Source organism: Clupea harengus, chromosome 1, assembly GCF_900700415.2.
Source record: "Clupea harengus chromosome 1, Ch_v2.0.2, whole genome shotgun sequence".
Lineage (NCBI taxonomy): Eukaryota > Metazoa > Chordata > Actinopteri > Clupeiformes > Clupeidae > Clupea > Clupea harengus.
In genome coordinates, this window is record NC_045152.1 from 26660852 (window position 1) to 26686761 (window position 25910).

The window sequence follows — 25910 nt, forward strand, 5'->3', positions numbered from 1 at the left end:
TACATAAGTACATGATTCATATAAGGTACCGTAATTTAAAGACACTTGATTATTATATTATATATATTATATGTTATTATATTATATAAGTCATTAACAGTTTTTGTAAATTATATAACTATTATATATATATATATATTATTTAAATATAACATTTAAAATAAAATTAATAAAAATGATTCGAAATTTGGAATGAACAGTGCGAGTAAGCCACCGTTCCTGATGAAACTCTCAGGATGTCTTTGCCTTATCGACACCATGGGATGAGGATGAGGATGATGAGAAGCCTTTGTTCTTGGCATTTAGGCGCCTCTTGATGAAGTGCCCCACAAGCAGTTGAGGCCGCTGCTGGTAGTCTTGAAGGACGTCGTGAGAGCTGGTCAGCTGATCTCCCTTCTGACGATCCAACAAGGTCACACACACCACTGCCGCTACAAGGGAACATATTATTGGCATTTGAATGGTGTCACAAATAGTCAACAAACAAATAAAAGCACCAATATCTGTTGTTTTTGTTGCCTACACCTCATAAACCAGGGCCCCGTTCGTCATAGCTCGTTTAGTGAGTTACCTAGATATATTATCTCATCCTGAAAATTAAGTCCCTCTTTTCGGTTTGTGGAAGCAACTTTGGATCACCATAGCAACACATCAATTAGCTTCAACCTGCTCCAGCGCAGGCTAATTTAAGTGAAGCTGGATAAGCTAGCCACACCCCCGGAAAAAGGAGAGATCCCATTGACCAAGGAGCGATATTAGTATGATTGGCGCTTCATAGGAAGAGAGTTCTTCGCGATTGCCAAGATCCATTATTCCATCATGAGTTCTTGTATGAGCGCTACCGATTCAGCCAACAAGGAATAATTTATTTACAAGACCTTCTCGAGCGATTTATTGCAATCACCACACGCAATAGCTGAGCATTGGCTGTCTTGCGTTTTTTTGCGAGTGGTACATTTTTGTAGTGTCGGCTATGTGGAGAACAAAGCACTCATAATTATATGACAGTGTTATTAGTACACCATAGCATATCATTATTGTAGAAAATGATTAAGGTGGACTCATGATAAGAATAGAGAGAAATACACACAATTTCTTTTCACTGCTTCAATTTATTGCATTTCTTATTAATATATTTACAATTTGATTCAAAGCGACTTACAAGGAAATGTAAAACTACACTTAATAAGGAGGTGAGGGGAATCGAACTAGCAACTTTGCAACTACTAACCCACAGCGCTACCCACGGTACCAGTCACACTTGCCGTATTATATACATAGATAGATATCCCCCCAGACACAGCTTCTTGTCTTGCTCTCCCAGCGGTGGCGGTGTTGGATTTTGCCATTCACGTTCATGATCATCTCCCGCTCGCCAGCAGAGAAAAAAAACAGGGTCTTTCTTTGAGTTTAGTAGCCATTGTACCATCAGAAAATCATGGTTTTGGTGATCGACGCTACCCCCTTTTGACGTAGGACGGGCACGCGCATTTGCCCTTATAAGTTTAGTCTGGTTCTAATTAACGACATAGTTTGACCGCGGATCAGCCGTGGACGAACCGATATATCCTGTCCTCAATCATCTCGGTAATTTAAACTGGCTAAATGAAAACATTAAAAGCTTAGGTGTTCCAATACTAAGCAAGTTGGTCAGCCTTTTCAAAATGAAATATATCTACATGCTTCATATTTAGCATGATACTTATTTTGTGCATAATACACTGATGGCTACCTAAATAACCTACCTTTAAGATGGCTGAGTTTACACATGGCAGCAAATACAGAAGACTCCATCTCAATGTTGCGAACTCCTGCAGCATAGGCTTCTTTGAGGTAGTTCTGTTTGTCTTCCTCTGTGTACGAACAGAAGGCCCCATCCAGCCGAGCCTGACCTGGAAGAAACCGCGGCAAATATGCAAGTATTAAAAAACAGCCTGACTGTTTGAACCAGGAGGCACTCACAACAGCTTTATCCACAGACAAAAATCAACAACAGACATTTAGACCCATTGTTTAGACACACAAACACATTTATCAGCACCGATATTTAATTCAACCCTGAGAATAAGTGCTGACAATAAAAAACTACAACAATGTCATTGTTGTTTGTATCCGCTAATGGAAACCAACTTGTAGTCAAATTAAATGGGCCAACACACAATGATTAGAGAGATAGCGCCAATTCAGTTTTGGGTATTCTTGAGCACCGTATTTTTGGGACTATAAAGCACATTGTATATAAACCACATTTTATATAATTTTATAAAACATACATGTATTAACCACACCCGTGTATTGACCGCAGTTTATTCAATGTCACATCATCCCGTCATGTAAAACTAAATGCCAGTTGTGGTGCAAGCGCTACTAGCCATTTGAAAGTTGTATGGGATGGGCATTTCAAGAAAATATGCTACACCCACTCGGACACGGACACGGACACACACACACACACACACACACACACACACACACACACACACACACACACACACACACAGTGTTTTGTGGGAATGGAAGCCAGTTGTAAGTCAAATCGTTAATACAACCCCTGGCAACCACTGAATTAATGTGTTCAAGAAAGGTAAGGGGGACATCACCCCCATCACTCACTACATTGGTATCAGAGTAAGCCCTTGCTCCACTGATGTCCTCTTATTTCTCTCAGGATTGAGTGGTTGTGATATCTCTGAACCCAAGATTGGTGAGCGGATTTGAGAAATTAAACTTTGCTTCAGGTTATGCAGCAAATGGTGTTACTTGCTTGCTATGGTTGCGTAGTTGCTATGCTAGCTAAGTAAAGGAAGCTTTGCCATTTAAACGGTTTAAGGTTATTTCAGAGTTCCATTTGCATGACATGATGGCTAGTTATCTAGCTGATGTAACATTGTCCTCAAAATCATAACAGGGAAAGGTAAAAACCCTCAGGGTGCCTCAGCTATTAACACACGCTAGCAGCTGCCAACTGTGAAGATGGTTCCCTATGCACGAGGAAGCTGGAATAATTAAAGTCCATATTCACTTCATATTAAAATAAGTTCATATTACACACACTGGGGACTACCAACTGTTAAGATAGTTCCCTAAGCTAGAGATAGCAAGTATAGTTCAGAGCTAGGTTAACTGGCGTGAGACCTTGCATGTTTTACACACCTCTCGCGGAGTTTCGACCTCCGTGGCATCCCATTAAGTAGGCTACAGTTAGACGGGAACACACACACCCGTTTCCTTATAGTTATGGCTGAGTGTGAATGTGTTCTATCCCATGTTTTTTTTATGGGATTTGTATGTGAAAGAGGGAAAGCCACACATTCTACCTGGAAGAGTTACTGTGCACGTTACTAACTTCCAGGTGGAAAAAAAATGCATTCCCATGTATGGACCGCAAATTTGACAAGATCAATGTATATACCGCAATTAAGATTAATTAGTAGGACATTTACAGTATTCCTTTAACATTATCAAAATATTGCTATATTTTATTCAATTTCAAGTCCTGTATCTTTGACCTCCCCCGTTTTTATACTGGAGATGATGAGGCCTTGGCACAATCACTTTTTTAGACAGGCGATTAGAACCCTCACATTAATATTTATACACACATTTATAATCTTCACTTTCATATGGTTAGCTTACCCTCATAAAAGTCCATTGTGCACATAGTGTTGGCAATGACTGTTTCCATGTCTCCCAAGTTTTTACTGCATTGTAGCAGCTCTTCTGCCAGGTCAGAGTCTAGTTCAGTGCTACGGACCACTGGCTTTCCCAGAATAACTTGCTCAAAGCGTGGTTGGAAACAGGCATCCACTGACTGCTTGGTGATGACCACAGTGCCGGGTTTCAGGCCTGAAAGTGATACCAGAAACACAATAGCTATTGAGTAGGCCTATTCTAAAAACGCCCTTCCACTCCATCCCAGGTAGTACATCACACCCTTTACATTCAGAAGGCGAGAGTACAAATTTGAACCCTAATGCATGTTTGGCTTAACCTCAGTAAAGCAATGCTTCGAAATTTGAATGTGCTCATGGGCAAAACTAACATTTTACAATTACAACCTAATCTTCAAAATCGGGGTTGAACGGTCATCTTTAAGGTACTCATTGAAGAACATTGTTAAGCGTGTACGATCACATTTCTGCAGTAATACAATACTCATTAAGTGATGTGCTGTACCTATTCCACCTGAGGTTCCAATTCGCACAACTGTGACATCAGTACAGCGAGCATGGTAGAGGAGTTTGATTAGTTCATGTAGCATGATGGCTATTGAGGGAATTCCCATTCCATGCTGTAACATATGACACATGCAATTATTAGAGGGAACATAACAGCAGAAGGTTAAAAAAGGTGAATTTTCTATTAAAACAATCCACTTTAGTCATTTTACCAACAGACAGAGCTATACACGGACATGCAGTCAGTACTCTTAAGTGGGCCGAGTTAAATTCTCAACAGACTGAAATGAAAGTTGTCACTTAAAAGAAAACTGTACATTTTCTTACACTGACTGAGAGCACCGGTCCCACTTTGTACATGGCATAGCGATCAGTCCCTGCACAAATGTTAGGGTAGTCAGTTTTGGGGTCAGCCAAGCCCAACTCTCGACCGATGTACTCTATGAATGCCTTCATCCTCCAGGGGCTGCCTCCCACACATACAAACTATGACAAATAAAACACTGCAGAAAATGAAAGTAGTGCATCACGCTTGAAATTTGAAACATAAAAAAATACTCCTATGGTCTCATTATGTATGTCGACCTACCTTGACGTCTCCAAACATTGCTGGCAAATCATGTGTGGCTGTCCCCAAGTGGAAATGGTAAAGTATATCCTCTTTCATGGCATCCAAATTAGGATTGTGCACAAGTACATTATTACAGCTAACACAGAATATGAAAAAAATGTTTTAGGGCAAACATTACTACTTCCCTGAACGACGACCGTTTCCTCCTCAGTAAAACAATTCCCAATTAAGTACAAACATTATTGACCTGATTGATCTCTTCTAGCATAATTCTAACCTGCTGCAGGCTATTGTTGACAAAGGGGGCTGAATACGAAAATATGCTAAGGTTTACCAAATTAAAATAACAAAGCAATAAAAAAAAATAAAAAAAAGAGTATTTTATAACTCTACGTAATCTGGAGCACGGAACCAATGAGTGCGATGAGAACTAGCCCATTTCCACGTGTGAATAAAGGGGGCAAAGTATCACTGAAAACAAATGATGTACCCCACGCCAAATAATGTTATTAAAAGAGATATCACAGGTAGTACTTTTTCACTGCTGCGACGGCCTCATTATTTTCAAAAGCTATTATATAATAAATATACCTACGGTAATGGAAGGGTAGCCTACTGTACCTTACACCTGCTCCGTTTTTCTCGTCATTAAAGCCTGGTGTCATTTTCCTTCGAAAACACAGAAGCTACTACAGACAAACTGTATTCCGGATGGTATTATTGCCTGCAAGCAGACACCTGATGAGTAACGATACCACATATTCAATAGAGTAATGTGCTTACTGTCAAACATCCACACATGGTGTTTATTCAAACACACTACCAGGAGGCTAAAATTTGACAACTAATGATTTACCTGTGACAAGAGTAGATAGCGTGTATCCGAATATCAGTTTTCTGTTAACAGTTATGTTTGAAATAGGCTAACAGAATGTAGTTTCGTTTACTCGATTTTCGACCTTCATTCAACATCCGCTTTTGTCGTTTGCATTGGAATGGAGTACGTGACCGCGAGCTCCAATATACAAGCAAAAGAACGGAAGCCCCGCTGTTTGGCCGGTAGCCCTAATGGCGTGCTCGTGCCATTACGTTTTTACGACAAGGCTATAGCTTCCCTTCTCAGGGTTAGACCAGAGTGAGAACGAATTATACCAGTCACTTTTCTTTCTAATTGTTCTGCCAGTTTTTAAGTTTTGCACTCTTTGGGAATGAAGCCAGGTATGTTACCTACCATTCATCTGTTTAGGAATCTTGAATTAACTTATTGATAAAAAAGAAATAACGAAACACGACGCAACAATCATTTAGAATAATGTTTTTTTTTAATCATGGTGCCAAACAGTGGAATGACTTATGTTTGGGATCTACCAACATCACCGTGCAAATACTGCACTTCAGTGTCACTTTTCTCACTCTGTTTTCCAGGCCACATGTGCAAATTAAAAGGCACTGAGTGTAAACCAAAACAAAATTAAACAAAGCACCCGCCTGTAACGACTAAACTCTGTTAGATAAACCTAAAAACGTGCACTCTTGCTGATCACACAATTTACACACCAAAAAGAAATAATCTGAAATGAAGTCTTACATAAACAAAAAAAAAGAGGCAAAAGGAAAAGTGAGAAATTCACAACAACAATCACAAAATATAATAAATAATAATATAGTTAAGACACAAAAAAAACACCCGCTTAACAGTTATTTACACTTAAGGCCACAATGCTTTGCAGTCGACCAGGATAGCAAACAAAAAAACAGTAGTGGTCCTTTTGGCATATCACCCACCACAGACCTACAGAGGTCTAAAAGTAATCCACAGATAAAAAGGATTTCTCTTCTACCTTTGCACTTTTCTTCTTAGGGAGAATTGTTCCGCTCATACTTTGCTAGGCACTAGAAAAAAAAAAGACAACATCAAAGGTTTTAACACTAAAGTCACAAAGTTATCTTAAAATGGCTGTTCAAATTTTTCACAAAACAAAAAAAAGATTTACTATTCCTCAGCTGAGCACAGAGTTGTCTCTGAACACTACTTAGAGATGAATACATACATTAGCATTATAAAAATACATCAAGGCTGTAAACATCCAAGGGTCTACCTATTATTTCAGTCCAAATGGGTAAACATGAAGATGGTTTACATCTTTGAAATTGTCATAGTGCATACCGTCACTGAACATGACTGATTTCTACCTACTTTGACAGATAAGCACCTTTGGACTGATGTGCAAACTCACGATGCTAGGTCTCCTGGAACATGCTGATGCTGGTCACCTGTAAATGGTCATGATGCTACAGCACATAAAGGTGCTTACACACTCCAGTGGCTGATCTTGGGTAACCAATAAGGTTGGGAGTTGATGTGTTTCCAGTTTAGAGAACAATGTGTATCAGACGATCAGTACTGCAATATGAGGGGATTGGACCAGTGGACTAAGACTGGAATATATTATTTATTATATTATTATTTTTGGGGTCATATTTTATTAAATGCATACTAGATTTAGACACTAAATATAATAATGACATGAAACTATAGATCAGTGTTTATTACATGAATAGATATCAGTGTCTTTCAGATAGATATCAGGGTCAGTATCAAATCTTTAGATTTCTGAGTAGAAAATGGGGTTTTCCATTGGATGCACACCAGTCTGGTAAAGGGCCTTGTGACTATAACCATAACGTTACCCATTTATTTTCAGTCTCCTTGTGTCTCTATCCTTTCTAGTCTGTGGCATTTAGTACGCCATAGTTTAGGTCAGCATGACCTCTTTCTGGCACCAGGATGAGGATAGTTTGGTTTTTGGCTTTCCACCCAAGCCTAGCACTAAAAAGCCCGACCTTATCGCTAGGAGTGTACACGTCTGGATGCTGGGTGTGAATACTGTAGAAGAAGAATGGAGAATATCTTTTTGACATCTTTTGACGTTTGTGCAGTGTTCGTCGTTGCTTTAGGTTAGGCTAGGTGCTTAGTGCATGGTGATCACAAAAACAGTATCAATAACAATTCTATTTATACGCACAAGATATTCAACCAGATGCCAGTTTTTGATTACAGTTGCAAAGGGTTTTTCACCTGCACCCCCCTAAGCAAAAAAAGGCTACAAGCTGACTAGATTTGACTAAACAGACCACACTAAGCTATTTCAATTAGAGTACAGTCAATTATGTTGATTACATTGGGAAAACCTGACATTGCTGCAAAATATTTAGTATTGGCCCCCGCAATGGTAAATATCTCAAAGACAATTGGATGATCATGCGTTGAGGTGCTCATTCCATCAAGCATCTTATTATATAGCATTATATGTGTAGAAAAGTGTATGATTTTAGTGCATATGCACCGTTGATAGCTAAGGCCCCATGACCGTATCTTTTACCTGGACTGACAGGTCCTCTTTTCCAGGTGATGTATTGCACAGAATGAGCCTTCTGACATCCTGGACCCTCTAAACCAAAAGATAATGTTAGTGACACATGTAGAATTTGTATAGCACAAAAATACACCAACATAAAATGTATATATCATTTTGCCTTGACCATGTGTCGGTTACCAACTAGCCCGCTGTCCCAATAACAATATTACCATGTCAGTCAATATTACCACACAGTCATGCACTTATACTCTATGCGAGCATTTACCTGCAATGTAAATAATTGCCACTATCAACATAGTTTTCTGTTCCATAACTCTCCTTACCCTAGTAATAGTAACCTTACGAGCACACTGTATACCCACTAAGCTGTTCTACAATACTTGAATGCCCTCTCCCCACCTCATCATTTATCAACATCATGTATATACCATGTTATCTTTGTATGTATTGTACATTTACCACATAAGATAATAATTAGATGATAAGTGTATGAATTCATCTGCCATGTTTCTGATTGGTTCCCCTCCCCTCCCCTTCTGCCACATCCCACATTCTTTTTCTATCTCTACCAGACCGGCTCCAAGCAAAGGGGCGCCCCCCCTTAAGAGGCGGCGCGTCTGGTGTTCAACCAACCGAAGAGGGCACACGTCACCCCACTACTCATTGAGCTCCACTGGCTGCCTGTAGCTGCTCGCTTTAAGTTCAAGTCACTTATGCTTGCCTACAGAGTGATTGCTGGTTCTGCTCCCACCTACCTAAATGCGCTCGTCTAGTGAGTGTCGTTTGGCACTGCCGTCTGTGCAAGTACGGCAATCTAGACTATTCTCATTTGTAGTTCCACGTTGGTGGAACGAACTGCCTAGCACTACTAGAGCAGGGGCGTCCCTCTCTACCTTTAAGAAGCTTTTGAAGACCCAACTATTCAGAGAGCACCTCCCTTCCTAACTGGCACTTCGACTAGTGCTTAACTTGCACTTACAGCAGTTACATTCCTGCACTTCTTTTTTCTATTTCTTATGTAAAGTAGTATTTATTGTTACACTCGGTCTCTATTGCTCGTAGCTTGACTGTTCTCTTCCTTGTACGTCGCTTTGGACAAAAGCGTCTGCTAAATGACTAAATGTAAATGTAAAGAGACTAGGTTCTGCTAAATGATTCTTCCTGTTTTTTTTCTTTACACAATTCACAACAGCTGTGACTGTCAGAGAAAGACTTTAGTGCCAGTCTAAATGAATGCAGCCCATAGCATTTCCTTCACCCATCTCCTTCCGACCTTCTAACAGAGGACAAACACAGAGGAAAGCAGTGGGAGGATTAATTAAATGATGTTATGTGATGTATATATTGTGAACATGGGAAAAAAAGAAAACTCTTACCGCCTTGTCTAAAACAACTGGGTGCTCAGGTAAGAAATCGGGCCTTCTTCTAGCCATGGGAGAGCTGGCAACTTGAAGGAGAAATTCCCTGCTATATGATATCCTTTCTGAAACCAAAAATATGCAGAATTATTTACCTCAATCCAGAGAAGTATAGTAAACAGGGATTTAATTTACATTCAGAAAATGTATATCAATGAATCCTGTCAATGATCAAAACATGCATACCTTTCTTTGCAGCAAGACACTGGCTGTGTAGCTGAAGAATTTCATAAAACTGCTCCACTTCAATTCTATTAAACTATAAAAAAGATGGGATACAAAGACAAGAGATATGAAAAGATCTTACACTGGTCAGCACAATTTGGAATAATGTATGTAGCTTGTAGTGTAATCTTACAACCTAGATACTTTGACATTTCCTTTATTTCTTTTCACAAATCTAGACAAGTTGTTGCTCACTCTGTATTTAAAACTCATAATAAAATATAACTTAGTTGTATACCTCAACAAACAGAATGAAGTTAAATGTTAAACCCAACACCACGAGTTTATAAACAACAGTACAGTTACAGATATAAAACCATCTTACTGAGGTGGCCTGTGATTGTGCAAATGAATCAAGGTCTGCGTATCTCGGCTGATCTGTGATGAAGTAAAACAGGTTAGCAGTCATTCCACATAGATAGATTAATTTATGTGTGTATACATAGTACTCATTCATCGATTTCTAAAAGTTACCTGGATCAGTATTCAAGCGACGAAGTGGCCGGGCTGGCTCAAGGTGCTTCATCCGCCTCCTCGAGACTTCCATTTTCTCTTACGATATGAATGATGGTGCTTAGATATCAGGGCTGGAATGAATTCAACAAATTCACAAAATGTCATTGACTGAGACTAATATAATGTCATCAGAATTCTTACGTAAGCTACAACTGTTTTGCTAAGAGCACTGTTTCCCGGCCGGGCACATGATCATATAACAAACGTTACACGTCGCCTGCTATTAAAGTTTATAACGTTACACAATTGTTTCGACTTTTCAATTTTTTTTGAGTAAAGCAGTGGCCTTGCTTTGAGGTACAAGTACAATGCTGATGAACGATTACATTAAAACCATAACTAGTACATTTCCATAAAGATGAAGGCTAGAGCAAAAATGTGCCATGTAACCTAGTGGACAATGGGGAGGCGAGGTTGAGGCATGCTAGATGCAACTGTGATTTCAGCCACTAGGACGTTAAAAGTGACTTCTAACCTTTCAAACTTAGCTAACGTTAGTTAGCAAACAGTTTTAGATGCACACTACCGAATTTATCTCAGTATGCAACTCCCCTCATTCCAGAAACGTTGAGGATCAAAGTAATTCAAAATAAATGGCTGCCATCCTCATTTTGGCTCATATACGTTGCGTAAAAATTATATCTCCATCACTGAAGCAGTAGATCACCGATGTGAGCTAACTATACAGCTTGAACAGGTTCGAGTATTGTCTGGAAAACTTGTTAACGTTACATCAAGATACCATGTAAAACAAGTTAGCATTGTTCGTGTATTTATCAAACGAGCAACTTCAGATTAAAACGAAGAGAACAGTTATCAAGTTCAACTCACATGATGTCTCTTCTCCATCCACGAGACACGCTCTCACACACCCTCCCTCGCCGTCACTCACGCTTCACCAACTAGCCTGTTGTCGGCGTCCCTTTAACCCAATGCCTACGCTGATGCTGATGGCAGTCGAGCTCGTGACACTGTTTTCGAAAGCAGAGGTGAAAATCAAATGGGACAGCAACTCGTGGTGTTTATTATTACATTTTTGTCTGAGCAGTTTCAATAGACAGCCTGTAGCCAACCTCAGGCGGGCTGAACCAATCAATGTTCTACAGGAAAATACGCTTATACGTATACTCGACGACTTATCATTAACACCGCCATTTGCATTTTTTATATGAAGATCTTGGTTTTATTTCTTTCAGCTTGTCTCACTTTTATACCCTCTATTGTTTACATGCCTCTGTGGTGAAATGCACCCCTATTTATTCGCGGGTTAAGGTAGTGCATGAGGATTTGGCTAAGTCTTATAGTATCGTGGATTCACAGTGGAATATTGTAGAAGACAGGCAGGCTACAGGTGGGCCTAGAATGATCACCAGGCATGCGCGCTCTATTGGCAAGGTAAAAATAATAATATAATGTACTGTGCAGACCATCTTATGTGTAAAGGACAGGTATATCTCCTGTGATTCTTTTCTTCAAAATCTTTTGGATCTGTAGCACACATAATAGACGCTATCTGACAACTTGCATTTGTAATTATTTTAAGTTATAACATTTTCCGAACATTCAACCCTTTTTAGTTACACACAGGAAAAGATGTTACATTTCTCATTCCACAGCGGCCTAAACCTCTCACTGTCACATGCAAGTACTCCTATCCAACAACCTAGTCTTAAGAATTATAACAAAAGAGAGCACTACAACTATCATTCCAAATACTTAACAACAAGAACAACAAAGATACCTTTGTCAGCATTTCACTGAGGTTGTCAGGTGAGCACCTTCTTTCGTTACTGTTCCATTGAATAAGGCCCATGACACCTCCTGAAGGCCCAACAGTGGTGTCCATACTCATGATGGGTTTGGACACATGTCAATATCAGAGACAACAACAGACACACCTCAAGATACACCTTTAAAAGATTTCACATGCATATCTCAGTGTCTGGACGATGCATTGCCTAATTATATAAACATCAATCTCATTATACTATGAAATGCCATCGGAGGGTTGGGCTGGGTGAGGTAACCCCTTCAGGTGTACGAACCCGGGTGAGGGTAAAGCGGTTGGCATACTTCTGCAGACACAGTCTGCATACGGTCTCCGCACAGTGCGCATGGTGCAAATGTTGTCGTCCGTGCTGCAGCAACATTTTGTGTCCATGTAGACATGTTCGTATTCACTCCGAAACTGAGCATTCAGTGGTTCGCATGCGCTCAGTACAATAAGGTGATGTTTTTGTCTTGACATTACAATAATTACACTGACCAGAATTCCTTGTACTACACACCATGATATTGTGATATGTCAACAGTTCAGTTTTAACTTTCAGTATTTTATTTGAGTCTAGATTGATTATGCAGTGTGCACTACCATGGGAAGCCCAGCCCACGAAAATGTCACGAAAAAGCTGTCAATTAAATATATAATTTTGTATTTACATGACTTAACGCTCTAATTCCAAATCAATATTTTGGGCCAGAAAGTGTCAAATTTCACAGATAAAGGAAGGAGGCAAAAGCAAATATTGTCAGTGCAGATCCGGTGATGGTTAAAACAGCAGACTGTGTGTTGTCTGTAAACCATAAAGAAACCTCTTGGGTCAATTGTATGGTTGCTGGAAGATGCTTTAATGAAAGTACGCATTCTTCCTCTAAACTAGTGGTAGGTTTTGGCTAAATGCTGGTGGTATATATTACAAAGCACAAACCACGTAATTCTTTGTCAAATCAATCTGCAGTTTCCAAGATGTATTGCCAAAAGGGGTCTATTACACAAACTTTCAATTGTCTAAGACAATATTTGACCTAAAGTGTAGCATTTTAATAAGCATTGTTTACTTAAAATATGCACCTCTTTACCCTCTGCACCTCTTTTGGAAGTTAAATTCAATTTTAATTATTTATATTGCCTGGCTTCTCTTAATGTGCTTTACAGAGCTGTGGCCTAAGCCTTGAGGGGAAGCATAAAGCAATGGTCAGGGGAAAAAACAGGAAGAAACCTTAAGGGTGGGGTGGGGGGTTACCCAAGGCCAGTACTTACAGAACACTTTGGTATTGTCTGGATACTCCCTAGGTACTGGACGTTTTCACATTCAATGACCTCACCTGCACCTGATGTCTGAAACTGCCACCTACTGTTGTAGCCAAAAATATTGGCACCCTTGCATTTTTTTCAAATGATGCAATATTTTGTGTGTGTATATATACAGTATATATTCAAATATTTATTTGAGATAATTGTGGAATAAAAACATCTTGGCATATTGTAAGTGTGTTCCTTTTCTTATCAAGGTGGAAGAAGACTTTGGTATACATTAGGACAAGTTTCTTTTGAAATTAATTTGAATATGCACTTGAGCTCCACACTTATTGAATGTCCTAATTTGCATAGGCAGAAACACCATTCATTTGTATGACAAATACATAGGCCCAATCTTCATCCAAACATCCTACTGCCAATGGGTGATGGCAATGCTGCTTTTAGACTGGGCTCTAACCTGAAAACTGCCTGGCTTGGTAGTACCTGCCAGGGGTATGGTGTTTCTGCCTATGCAAATTAGGAAATATTCAATAAGTGTGGAGCTCATGTGCATATTCAAATTAATTTCAAAAGAAACTTGTAATACGAAAAAAGTTACTTTTCATGTATACTTTTACTATGTAAAGTTTTATTGTGGTAGTAAAGGAAAAAAATAAGCCCATTTGGGTGTATTTTTGGGCATATTTGATTAGTGTATAGCTCATTTGCATATTAAAATTCATTTTCAAAGAAACTTGTAATACAAACATTTTTTTTACTTTTCATGGGTACTTTCATTGTTTAAAGTTTTATTTTGATAGGAGTAAAGGAAAAAAAAACATTTTTGGGGTGTATTGTTGCCTGGCATTATTAGCACACATCTCGGATTGATTAACATATTTCCTCAAATAGGATTTCTTAGGACTTTTAGTATGTTGTTCTGGACACCTCATAGAAATGATTTATGCTGAAAAAATGAGTTACTTTGCCTGGACTATAAGAGGACTGGTATCCACAGAGGATGCTGCAGCAGCACTCTCATCAAAGTTGTTAACACTGCTTTTATTCACACCCAAATACATTTTCGTTTGCGCAATTTAGTTGCAAATGTCAAGCTCTGGCAATGCTAGAATTGAAAGTACATTTAGGTACTGAAGCTCGTTTATTATGACAGTTCACTACATATCTAGTTAGCAAGACTAGATAACTCACCTTTGCTTTGGCAGAAGGAATCATCTGTGCAGTGGGATCCATGACAGACTGCAGGAAAAATAACTGCACGACATTGTTTGGTTGAACCACTATTTTAAATGATCTGCTTGCAACAATATTCCTGATTGGATAGCCAAACCTGAGCATCCCTGTTGGCTATTCAGGAGATGCCAAAAGTGACTCAAAGGTTCTTGTACCTGTAGAATAGATTTGTAGGCCTACCTGTAGAATACATTTTAAACTGTAGAATAGATTTGTAACTGTAGGATAGATTTGTACCCACAGAATAGATTGGTAAGAGTAGGATGGATTTTTAATTGTAGGATACATTTGTAATATTGGGAATTTGTGCAAATAATTTTTTCAGTTACAAATTGTGAAAAAGACACAATTATTTTGTCCCTATTTTTATTCCATGGCAGGCTAAATATCTTCACCTGTCAGAAAGTGAAGTGTTGTGACTGGCAGTGAGTGGTGATGAACTGCAGCCAATGAGAGCGCAAGGCATGGGCTGTGGTCGGATGGTTTCTTGCTTAGGAAGGTTCCTAATTGAGTGAAATGACCCGGAAATATCTAAGCGGCAGCCACGATGAGAGCTAGTTGAATTCTTTAAATGCTTAGGAAAGGAGCTTCAATGCTTCCTTTCTTATCCCCTTTAGCATAGGGTAGACTGGATCATCTTTTAGGAGATAAAACCGTACCACAGCTGTGACAACATTTAAAGACCCATGTTAGTAACATCCATCGTCGCATAATCACATAGCCTGATATCCTAGCCAAAAATGCTTCAGTTACTTTCTCAGTTCAAAAATTCTATTTGGGCCAAACTAAACCTGTAAGAAACTGCAATAACATGACTGATGACCACCTAAGCTTCTCGAGGTTGTGTCGTCGTTTGATTTTGGCTTCTCTCTAGATCAAGAGGTCTAAATCCAAGTATGGAATCTTAGTGGAATGAGTTACCCAATTAATTTGAACTTAATTTAAACTCATCTTTTATGATAACAACTTTATATGTTCCCTTCTTATTATTGTTACTATTAACATTACCTGTTGAGAAAAAAAATCAAAAGTCCAGCTATGATAATGATATCAGGATAAAAATCATCAAACATACCAGACATTCAAATAAAGGTCTTTACTAGAGCACGCCATGTCATATCCTATGCTGATACAAACATAACATTGATAATTCTTCATTCATTACTTAACTGTGGCCACTAATCATTTTGTTGTGAGGCAATAAACATGAAAAAAAAAATCATACATTTGAAAAACCACTTGTACATGAAAATTACTGCATCATATGCACAGTTTATCTTTCCATATTAAACAACTAAAATCTAAAGACTAAAACCAAGCTGACATACTTGTCTTTGAGCCCAAACATCAACAATACACAATTGCCACAATACAAATATTACTCTAGATTTGCAGTTTCATATCTGGCTATAATAACTCTCATTCAAACTTCACTGAGACCTTTCTCTTCCCAATGGGCCTTCCATGCAATTCTTTAACAGCAGTTAATGCTTCACGGTGTGATTCAAACACAACTGTAGAAGAACCATTCAAACCACGTCTGTCACACTGTACTGTCACAGATCCAGGAATCACTCTGTAGCCATAGCAGAAATCATAGATCTCGTCAATTTTGATCTGTGCTGGCAGATTTGAAAGCTTCACACAGCTGGGTTTATCAAACTGCTGCCCAGATTGCCCAAAGCCTTGATTCGAGGGGCCCTCTCCTCTGCCTCCAAAAGCGTCAGGGTGATCTAACTGTAGGTCATACTGGCCTCCTCTTCGCCCAAAAGTGTGAACAGGCATATCATGATGGTGTGGGTGGATGTCTGGTGGAGCCAAGGCATCCATGTACACTTCGTCTGCAGAGAAATTAGGTCTGCGATCTTGCGTTGCCGGATATCTCACCTCACCAGTTTCCCTTGGAATGTCATTCTGGCCAAAACCTTTTGGGTCAGATATACCAAACTCTCGCATCTGAGCCCGGGAGATGCATTTCAACATTACCTCTGAACCCAGAAAACGTTGCCCATTCAGAGACTGTGCCATCACTGCCTCGTTTTCAGTTTGAAAAATGAGCAGTGCTTCACCAAGTCCAGCTCCATGTTCATCTCGGAGCAGAATAAGGGAATCTTCTGAAATTCTAAAGCCATGGAAGAAGTCCATAATCTCCACCTTGCGAACATCAAAAGGGAGATTGCGCACATAGAGGCAAACTCTGTCTGAGTCAAACTCCTCTTTGCTGGGGGATGGTGATATTTGACCTGAATGTCTGAGCCTCTTTTGGTCATCTAGCTGCTGGTTCATTGACTGCAGCATGGCAATCATCTTCTCTTTAGAAATAGGAGATACAGTCACGGTTTTGTTGGCCAACTGTTCCTTGTGGCGAGACAGGCCAGCACAATAGTCCCTTAGACCACTGAACAAGACAAAAGCAGCCCTTGTTCTTTTCCCATATTTATCGTTTACATGAATGATCTGATCATCCTTCAAGGGAATGGGGTGGAAAAATCCTTTTATGTCCCTCTTCTCCACAGCATAAGAAATGTTCTCTACCATCACACAAAACTCCTCCTTAGAAGGAGAGGAAGATCGAGAACGGTATGCCACAGGTGAGCGTGATTTCGGGCGATCAGGTACATGTTTTCTTGAAGTGTACGAAGGGCTTGGCTTGGGACTGTACTCAGTGGGGTCTATGGCTGGTTCACTGCCTCCACCTGCCTCCAACCACTGCTTCTCAGCACTTGGATTGACGCGAACGTACCGAGATCCAATGTATTCACGGTCCCTCTTCAGACCCTCAGCAGCATCCTGGCTTGTTGCAAATTTCACCATGCCAGAACCGTTTAGCATGTCACGATTATTTCTCATAAGAATTATGTCATCAACCCGCAATCCCTCAAAAAATTGCAGGACATCGTCCTTCGTGACTGAAAACGGCATGCCGAACAAATGCAAGTACACGTTATCTTTGCTATCTGGTCCAGGTTGCCTTATCTGACTGCGTCTCCCACTGGAAAGTGACCCATTTCCAGTCTCTGGGTGAAGATTCCCATCTGCTCTTGGTCGCTCCATGGAAAGTTTCCCACCAAAAGACAATGGTTCAGCTTCTGCAGGTCGACCATTGTCTTTGTACATCCTCCTACTATTGCCCTCTGGCTTCTTAGTGCTTGCCTCAAGAACCTTTTGCATCTCCGATCTGCTACTCAGCAGTAAGTTAACAGGAGACCCCTTAATGCAACCGCCCGAGCGAGTCATTGCACGCCTGGCATCTTCATCAGATGCAAAGATGATGAATGCTTCCTCAAGTTCGCCACCAACGATATGCACCCCACCATCTGGGATTTTGAGGCCAGTGAAGAAATTGCGAATATCCTCAGAACCAGCCGTGATTCTGAGTCCCTGTAATCGGATGACCACAGCCATAACGAAGAACAAAACAACAGCACCTGCAGACAGAGAGGCATACAAAACAGCATTATTGGTGACGCAACAAAGCCACCACACCAACTTCCAGGACCTTCTTCTTTATGCTGTCTCAGCACCAGACCAAACACACTTGAGTAGAGCAGGATTAGCTAAACGCTGACCATTAAACAACACTTTTTCTACAGTGTAACCAAATCCACTGCATTTACACTGAACCAACAGTTAAATGAAACCTTGAGGATAGATTTTTTAGAAATTCACAAAGGATAGATCAATATCCTGCCAAGCCGCCCAAACTGTGAGCAAGTTAGTTAAACTGAAAGCATCCTTCCAGCTCATGCAGAATCATCCATCAGCCTCCAACAACTTTCTCTATGTTAATTGGTTTCCACATAGCAAATACTTTGATAATTCCATAAAAGCCTGAGGATGCATTCTGTTTTCGGTCTCAAAACAACATGCAGTTGTCCATTTCATACAAGCTAAAAGGCTAATTTCATTCAGTTGGCAAACAGGTGAGGGAGTTGTGACATTGAGTTTCCCAATGCACCAGTCCCAGGATAGAATTCTCCTCACAATGACATACAAAATTGCCATTCTGTGTTTGTCTTCACAAAAACAATTTCACCTCAAATATTTTCCCATGAAAATACACATTAAGTGTAATGTATGTTGTATTCATTGTAACTCCCTCATCCAAATACATGTTATGTAGGTAGCATAACACACCAAAGCCAAATCAAACCATGCCCACATGGAAGCACCTCATACCCACAGAGAACCATTTACAAACACTCCAGAAAGGTACCATTGGCAGAAATATGTTACATCCAAGCACTACAAAACACTACAAAGACCCAAAGATCTAAATCCCTCACAACACACTCCTCACCCTATTTACGGAGCAACAATGAAATGTCGATTACACAGCAGGACCACGCACAATACATTGCCAGTATTCCCCAGTAGCATAGGGGTAGTTATGGGTGTAACCATCATTCAGATACTTCCAGATGACACTAGACACCATTGGCTAGTATAATGATGCTGAGTGATGTACTATCAGCTCTTAAAACTGGCAAACAACAGGAAAACTATTATCCCAGAGGTAACGGACATCCTCTTTGCAGTCCTGCCACCATAGGCCCAATCAATAGAAGATTATATATGTATATAATCAGATTCAGAATCTTATATCCTAGTAGCAAACAGTCCAGTAGAGAAAAATATGAATCTCCAAAGTCACAAGAGGCAATGATAACTTTGCCTTTGAGCCAACACAGACAAACTACAAAGATTGGTGTTGATAAAATGAAGGGACATCTGGCTCCACCCGTAGACCTCCAAGGGGCACACATTCAAAAACTACCATAACAAAATCCATTTTGTAGAAAAGACCCAAAAAAGGCGAACACTAGCAAGCTTCCAACCTCCATTGGATTTCACTGCTCTTCGTTTCACCAAAAGCTGTGCGTTGTTATGCATCTGGGCATATGAGCATCAGTATGTCAGCATGTAAACATAGTCACTTGAATTACAGATGGCTGCAGAGCTACCTGTCAAGGTAGTAGATAGATACACATTTGAGCATGTGCCCTGTGTCCATAAAGGGGCCTGAACAAAACTCCACCCAATTTCAACCCTACAGGCCTGAATTTCCAAGGTCAAACGTAATAATGGCAAAAACCCCAATTCCTGTGATTTGTTCATGGGATCCATAATAAAGAAATGCCTTAAGAATGCAGATTGTCCAAGTTCAAATGGGCCAGAAAACACATGCTTAGGCATTGCTCATCAGCTGTGAAGACAGAACCTAGGCAATAATAGTAACAGACTGGAATCCTCTTCGCAGACAAACTAAGTTCAATGGTTGAGCACGGAGCAAGAAGAACAACGTCCTGTTTCAAACTGCATGTCAAAAGATGACACCTTTCACTACACCGGCTAAGTACCGGGGAATACCACTCAAATGGCTACCTTATGCCAACATACATAGGCGCGCATACAGATCAAACACCAGTCCCGCAATTGCATGTATTACATGCACAAGAATATATTCTCAGACCCTTAACTGAGAACTTGTCGACGGTCAAAGAAAACCTTTGCAAAGAACAGTTTTGCCATGTTTGACAGTAAGACACGCACGCCAGACCTGAGACCTTAAATCTCAGGCAGCCACAGGAATGAGCATCACCGTACCCTGATAGCCTAACCACGGTGTCTTCAACTGAAAATGTTAACACGATGTTGTCTAGTCTAGACAGAGAACAAAGAAAGCACAGTAACGTTACACTAAAAATATTGGCATTCTCGTGCTCGGGTAATAGCGTTAGCCAAACTAAATTTAGCAACCCATGTTTGGTAGGTTAGAGAAACGTTCGTGTTAAAGTATCGCTCAACCCAGTTTGATTAACGTTAAATAAGGATGAATATCGTAAGAATCGTTTTCCAGAACATTTAATTTTCTGATTGAAACGGACCTGGAATAGATGTTAGTCAGTTCAGATGTAAATAAAAAACGTTAGCCTAAATTCGTTCGGCCCTCATGCTTAGCTTGGAGTATTCAATATACATGTATGAACGTCAGCTAGCTACTTTTTTGCTAACTAGGCAAGGAAACCTTTGCTGTTCAAAAAATCAGCAAAGCACTTACGCTGATCTCGAATAAAAAAAAACTTTCTTGGCAGGTTGATCGATTCCGCAAATACGTTGTACAATTGTGGAAGCGGGTGGCCTGAAAACCTGCTGCAACATCTACTATCAACCCGTATTTCTGGTTAAGTTACACGAGCTGATAGAGCAACTGCGTGTACATTTCAATATATGGCCACCGTTGGTCTTTCTCTTTCTTCAAAATAAAAGTCGAGCACTCTTTAGTTTTTTTTTCCGTTATAGAATTTAAAGTTAAAAAACTATACGTGCTCCTAACGGAAAAATAATCGTACAAGCAATGTTGTGTACTTCTAGGTTGTGAAAGGTCATGGAAATTGAATTAAAGTCCTTGAAAAGTCATGTAAAGGTTTGAAATGGGTGTGAACCCTGAGTAAGCCCAGCCCTTTCAGGCCTGCTAGATCAGCCCCAGTCAACGGTAAGTAGGAAGGGTATAGGCCAACTATATATTAATGCCCATGGTTTTGGAATGGGATGTCCAATAAGCTCGTATGTGTGATAGTCAGGTCTCTACATTGGCCTCTTTTGGCCATATAGTGTAGGTCTTCCAAACTGTTACGGAGTCAAAGGTTACATTTACAACGGTTGCTTCTGGGGATGCAACTTGCTTTCGCACGCACTGGCTTGCCCGTGTTTGGCCCGGTAATGGAAACACAGCTACTGCAGGTCTTTACATAGTAATGTATAGGGTGCACTATTTCTCATGAGCAGTATCCATGGAAATATGTATCTTTTTCAGGTATGTGGTCCTTGAAAAGAAATGCAATTTCCTGGATTTTGTGATTTATAACAGATTAAATGGGGGGAAATTATAAAAAAAACAACAAACACCTATAATAGGTTCAGCTAATAGGCTACGTTCTCATTTCATGTGGTTATTTGCAAGAAGAGTCTGCTAAAATTTAAAAAAATCACAGTTGCAATATAGACTGTGGTTATCTAGGGTAGTTAGCAGCACAACAGGTATATATATCGTGCAAAACGTTGATACATTTTTTAACTGAACTTTGTAAGTGATTTGGATGTCCACTACTCCTTATAAAATGTCTTACCGTGATAAACACCCAAGTAGTATGCTCTTCTGGGCTGAATGAAAAGGCGAAGCTATTTCGAAGCCCTCTTTAAGGCAATATTATTTCCTGCAATGGTGCCTTGATGCAGTCAATGTGCTAATACAAACCTATATGATGAACTTAATGGCTCCCAGAAAACTAAACATCCCGCTTTTAACTAAATAAACCTGAATACAACACTGTAAGGTCATTTTTTGTATATTTAATAGACACAGAATTAAATTACAACTCTATAATTCTCATGTAGGTGCAAACACAGGGTCACAGAACCCACTGAATAAAAAAAAGCAATAGTAGGAATACAAAAGAAAGTGCCACAAAAGAATGATGACAAGCATTTTCCAGTAGTGTGAGCTTTTTTACATTATTTTATAGTTTCACCAATTCGTTTGTTATGTTTTTTTGCAAGTGATTTTGTCTGAAAATACAGTCTACGACAGTGCTGAACTGATGTCAATGTGCATCATACTCCTCCACGACTTTCAGGAGAGTTTCCACAGCCTGCTGAAAGTCTTGATCCTCCACACCATAGCGTTCATACCAGTGTAGATAAGCTCGCACACAAATCATCTCTTTTGTTCGGTGCACCACGTGATCGAGCAAAGAGGTGACACTGCTGTGATTGGAGCAAACCGTAAGAAGGTGTGCATTTGGTGACAAACAAACCTCATTACAAGGATCTGAAAATAAGCACAGAATTACACACACTATTATACAATATATTATTCTATAATATTCAATAAAACCTCTGATGATCATTGATTACCTGTCCAGTGATCGACGGGGAAGGGGTTCCATGCTACACAACGATGTCCTCGCTTTAGTTTATTTAGTGCACTGGACATTATAAAAGAGTTGTCCTGGTCACCTCTTGCCACTGCAAGAACAGCCCGACTGGTGTACTGAATTCAACTGATAAGGAGGGTCTGTCTGAAGGATTAGTTTGCTGAACAGAAAAAAGCTAATAAAAGACGCATGTCTTTTGCTATGCAGCCTTTTTCTGACAAACACGCTATAATTAGCGGAAAGGGGTTTATTTTAGCGTGTAATGATCTTGAACCACCATGCGGCAAACAACAACCCAGATGGGATCTGAAATCAGAATCCAGGTAGATGCAGGTATATTGTTTTTGTTTCTCTGCATTAAAAAAGATACAGATCTCCCTGCGAGAGACACCTGTGGTACAGATTGGAGAGTGCTGCTTGCCAAACTGTCCCATTTCAGTTTTTCTCTGAAGAGAGAACATGACAAAAAGTTAAATATTTGTTCGCACAACCTAGGTCATACACAGCATCAGGTTTCTACTATTTTCAAGTAATAGTAAAACACAGGCTTACAGTCAGTGCATTTAAATTGCACTTAATGTAATTATACTTCATTCTCTCCTATTCTCTTTCTACAATCTGGTTATGAAGTACAAGTACTTGAGCTACCTAAATTTTGAACTGCATTAAAGACGGGCAGAAGCATTGATGAGATCAGACCTGGAGCCTGCCTGGGTGATGGACAGGAGTTTAGCTGCAGGCATTGGGCACACAGACCGAATCAGCTCCCAAGGCTCCACACCTAAACTCCAATTGCTGCACACAAGCAAGCATGCATTCATCAGTCATAGTGGAATTAACTAGGGTTGCGCAATGACTCTAGGTATTCAGAAAGAGTGACATCTTTCAAGAATAAATTTAACTACAAGATTTTCATTAGGCCTACAATAATGATAATACATTTTCATGAAATTGGTAGAAGAATGTTAGCTAATGCCACTTAAATATATTAGCAAAACATATTGAAATGACATTGCATTAATAAAATGAAATACAAAATATAATATAATATCTGTGTTGTTGTAACACATTTATATATATAAGCACTGGTCTGTTATTACCTGGCTGTTGTGAGGTTGTGAACAGGTAGCAGAAGTCCAGCGATACATGAGACAATATGTTTATTCATGAATGAAAGAGTGCCTTGCGCCAGACCACTAGAAAGTCCAAATGTGCCGGAAACCTTCTTCTGTAGGTCCCTGCTGTAGCTGAGGGCCTGGTCATTGTGAAAGAGGAGGATGGCATCAGAACTTCTACAAAAAGCACACAGACGTGTTTAATCAAACATGGCCCATTGTCATTAATTGGAAATAGTTTAATGCTGCATTTTTGGAAGTATTTAAATATCACAGACTCCCAAACAAAAACAAAAAAATGTATCTGGTGTACAAATTGAATTGGCTGTTAAATCAAACAAAATGACAAATAATATCTTGCATGTTGCAACAAACAGTATCGGTATATGTTTGTATATTCATCAGCAAGACCTACCTGTGTAGAGCAGCCAGGCTCAGTAGGGTGTTGTAGTGCTGGAGTGGGCTCTCTCCACTCTGATGGGGGACCACAGAGACTGTGAGAATGTGACTCACAGGAAACTCTGCACGAATCTCCTCACAAAGCCGTGAGCCCAGTCCTGCCAGAGCAAGAACATCACAAATGACTTTGATTATTTGAGACTCGCAAATAAGACATGAAATGGAACACATGAATGAACTGAAGTCTCTCCACTAAGTTACATAACATTATAACATCTAAAAAAAGGTTATCAGAACACTTTCCTGCACATCTATGAAGTCAGTAAATCTGGGTTTAATAGAACCCTGTGTATTGTAGATCATAACCCTATTAAAATACAGCACATTCTGTTACACCAATGTTTACCTAAATACATCATATCTCATTGTGCTTACTCCCTTTGTCCATATTTGCTGATGTAGTATATGATGAACTGATCCAAAGACCAATAAGATCAAAGGCTTGATGTGATTCTGTGGCGCTCACCAGATCCCGTGCCTCCACTGACACTGTGCAACATTATAGTTCCACCATAGTAATCACGTCTCTCTGCCTCCTGCCTCACAGCCTCCATTGCCTGTTGGAGCAGCTGATCACCCTCTTCAACCCAGTGTCCATGGTAGCCTTGTATTAATGTTTTGGGGAAAAGCTGTTATTTCTACATTTTTATTTCCCATTCTGATCTCAAATACTGTGCTCATTCCTTTATACTAGAGGTCTGATCAAAACACTAGATGCAGTAGCAAAATAAAGACAAAATGTAATTAGTGGGCACTTAGGAATTAGAAATTGACTGTAGTTTTTTTAATCACTCCAATCACTTTCTCTGCAATTAAGTGACCCGCACCATAAGCCCAGTTGTTTCCTCTGCCTCCTTTTCCTTGGACAATATTGGACTCAAGTAACGTTCTGTTGAACAAACACAGTTTGAATGTTAGCCTATTGAAAATGAAAACTGTAACAGACTTGATCGAATTTCAGAGTAGGCTCACTTATTCCTAACCAGCCGCTGAGCTCTTCTCAAAACCTTGGGATCACTGTCTACACAGACCACTGCCAAGGTGCCTTCTTTCGTGATGTAAGGAGACCTATCAAATGAAGCAACAAGTGTGTGTCAGCAAGAAAGCGACAGCGTGTGGGTGGAGTGGTCGAGGTACCTAGCATTTCAATTAATTCGTTTTTGTTCCCTACATCCAACTCACCCATGTCCGCATTGTTCGGAGGTCTTTGACAGCATCTCGCACCATTCAAGGCCCACTTGATTTCCACATTGACCCACCTGAAGTATCACGGCCGACATCACTGCCAGTATTAGGTCAACTGACAAGAAATTAGAGTGCGTTATGTTGTACACTAATCGCGTGTGCACTTTTAAAACTATATCGCCAGCCAAACTTCAAAGCACATGTGCACTTAAAGACGGTGAGCATATCTCCTCGTACAGCACCTTTATTCAAGAGTGTTTTTTTGTTGTTTTAAATTATTGCAAAGGTCACAGCTTTGATGACTAACGTTATACCGGCATCAGTGAAACCCAATGCGGCCCCTAAAGGCATCTTCCCACTTCCAGTTACCTGCCGTCTTCAATGCGGGCAATTCAAAACCATTCAGTGTCTCGCGCCGTGGTCCTAAATCATCTATGCTTGAAGCTCTCCAACTGATGTTCAACGAAAGGAAAGTTAGGTAACGTTAGATTTCTATCAGATAAAAACTCACTTCCCTGTCACCATTCTCGTCATGGCATGGGTTCGATGGGAGAGGAGGAGTCGTCGGGAGTGTGTTGTACCTAGCCTCAGACCTCACTAGCCTAGCCTAGCTAGCTAAGCTACACCATCAGCCTGAAGCGTATAGCTAGCTA

The 25910-nt window shown here is 40.0% G+C and overlaps 3 protein-coding genes across 11 annotated transcripts; all 3 read right to left on the minus strand.

The window, feature by feature from the left end:
• Positions 1–162: 162 nt before the first annotated feature.
• On the minus strand, positions 163–12033 carry upp1 (uridine phosphorylase 1). 3 transcript variants are annotated; one of them, XM_012826461.3, is made up of 14 exons: positions 11120–12033; positions 10247–10359; positions 10098–10150; positions 9734–9806; positions 9506–9612; positions 8133–8201; positions 5606–6642; positions 5371–5473; positions 4768–4885; positions 4506–4664; positions 4177–4291; positions 3637–3846; positions 1746–1892; positions 163–431 (listed from the first exon to the last, which is right to left on the minus strand). In XM_012826461.3, exons 8-14 carry the CDS (start codon positions 5412–5414, stop codon positions 232–234), a joined length of 993 nt encoding a protein of 330 aa, XP_012681915.1. In that variant the 5' UTR covers positions 5415–5473; positions 5606–6642; positions 8133–8201; positions 9506–9612; positions 9734–9806; positions 10098–10150; positions 10247–10359; positions 11120–12033; the 3' UTR covers positions 163–231. The 3 variants fall into 3 exon arrangements, with proteins under 3 accessions (XP_012681915.1, XP_012681913.1, XP_031429676.1); XM_012826459.3 differs by having other exon boundaries at positions 5371–5487; XM_031573816.2 differs by lacking the exons at positions 5606–6642; positions 8133–8201; positions 9506–9612; ... (2 more) ...; positions 10247–10359; positions 11120–12033 and having other exon boundaries at positions 4506–4681; positions 4768–5487.
• Positions 12034–15642: 3609 nt separating this feature from the next.
• Positions 15643–20940, minus strand: rbm12bb (RNA binding motif protein 12Bb). The gene is made up of 2 exons (XM_012826503.3): positions 20623–20940; positions 15643–17989 (listed from the first exon to the last, which is right to left on the minus strand). The coding sequence occupies exon 2, from the start codon at positions 17964–17966 to the stop codon at positions 15981–15983; it is 1986 nt and encodes a 661-aa protein (XP_012681957.1). The 5' UTR covers positions 17967–17989; positions 20623–20940; the 3' UTR covers positions 15643–15980.
• Positions 20941–21899: 959 nt separating this feature from the next.
• LOC105899316 (tubulin delta chain-like) lies at positions 21900–25735 on the minus strand. 7 transcript variants are annotated; one of them, XM_031573843.2, is made up of 11 exons: positions 25627–25729; positions 25255–25372; positions 25045–25140; positions 24900–24961; positions 24539–24676; positions 24029–24170; positions 23599–23790; positions 23198–23293; positions 22869–22944; positions 22479–22614; positions 21900–22419 (listed from the first exon to the last, which is right to left on the minus strand). In XM_031573843.2, exons 2-11 carry the CDS (start codon positions 25350–25352, stop codon positions 22166–22168), a joined length of 1290 nt encoding a protein of 429 aa, XP_031429703.1. In that variant the 5' UTR covers positions 25353–25372; positions 25627–25729; the 3' UTR covers positions 21900–22165. The 7 variants fall into 7 exon arrangements, 6 of the variants coding, with proteins under 6 accessions (XP_031429703.1, XP_042564392.1, XP_031429712.1 ...); XM_042708458.1 differs by having other exon boundaries at positions 25255–25331; positions 25627–25728; XM_031573852.2 differs by lacking the exon at positions 25627–25729 and having other exon boundaries at positions 21900–22392; positions 25255–25367.
• Positions 25736–25910: the final 175 nt, after the last annotated feature.

What these genes read in the sequence shown, in the direction of transcription:
- upp1 (XM_012826461.3), bottom strand. Translation starts at nt 5,414, where the DNA reads ATGACACCAGGCTTTAATGACGAGAAAAACGGAGCAGGTGTAAG. An exon ending in TGGAACCTCAGGTGGAATAG is followed by an intron (nt 3,847 to 4,176) that starts GTACAGCACATC and finishes TATCACTTTCAG; the next exon opens with GCCTGAAACCCGGCACTGTG. An exon ending in CACAATGGACTTTTATGAGG is followed by an intron (nt 1,893 to 3,636) that starts GTAAGCTAACCA and finishes GGTTTCTTCCAG; the next exon opens with GTCAGGCTCGGCTGGATGGG.
- rbm12bb (XM_012826503.3), bottom strand. Translation starts at nt 17,966, where the DNA reads ATGGCTGTGGTCATCCGATTACAGGGACTCAGAATCACGGCTGGTTCT.
- LOC105899316 (XM_031573843.2), bottom strand. Translation starts at nt 25,352, where the DNA reads ATGTCGGCCGTGATACTTCAGGTGGGTCAATGTGGAAATCAAGTGGGC. An exon ending in CAGCGGCTGGTTAGGAATAA is followed by an intron (nt 24,962 to 25,044) that starts GTGAGCCTACTC and finishes TTTGTTCAACAG; the next exon opens with AACGTTACTTGAGTCCAATA. An exon ending in CCCCGTCGATCACTGGACAG is followed by an intron (nt 22,420 to 22,478) that starts GTAATCAATGAT and finishes ATTGTATAATAG; the next exon opens with TGTGTGTAATTCTGTGCTTA.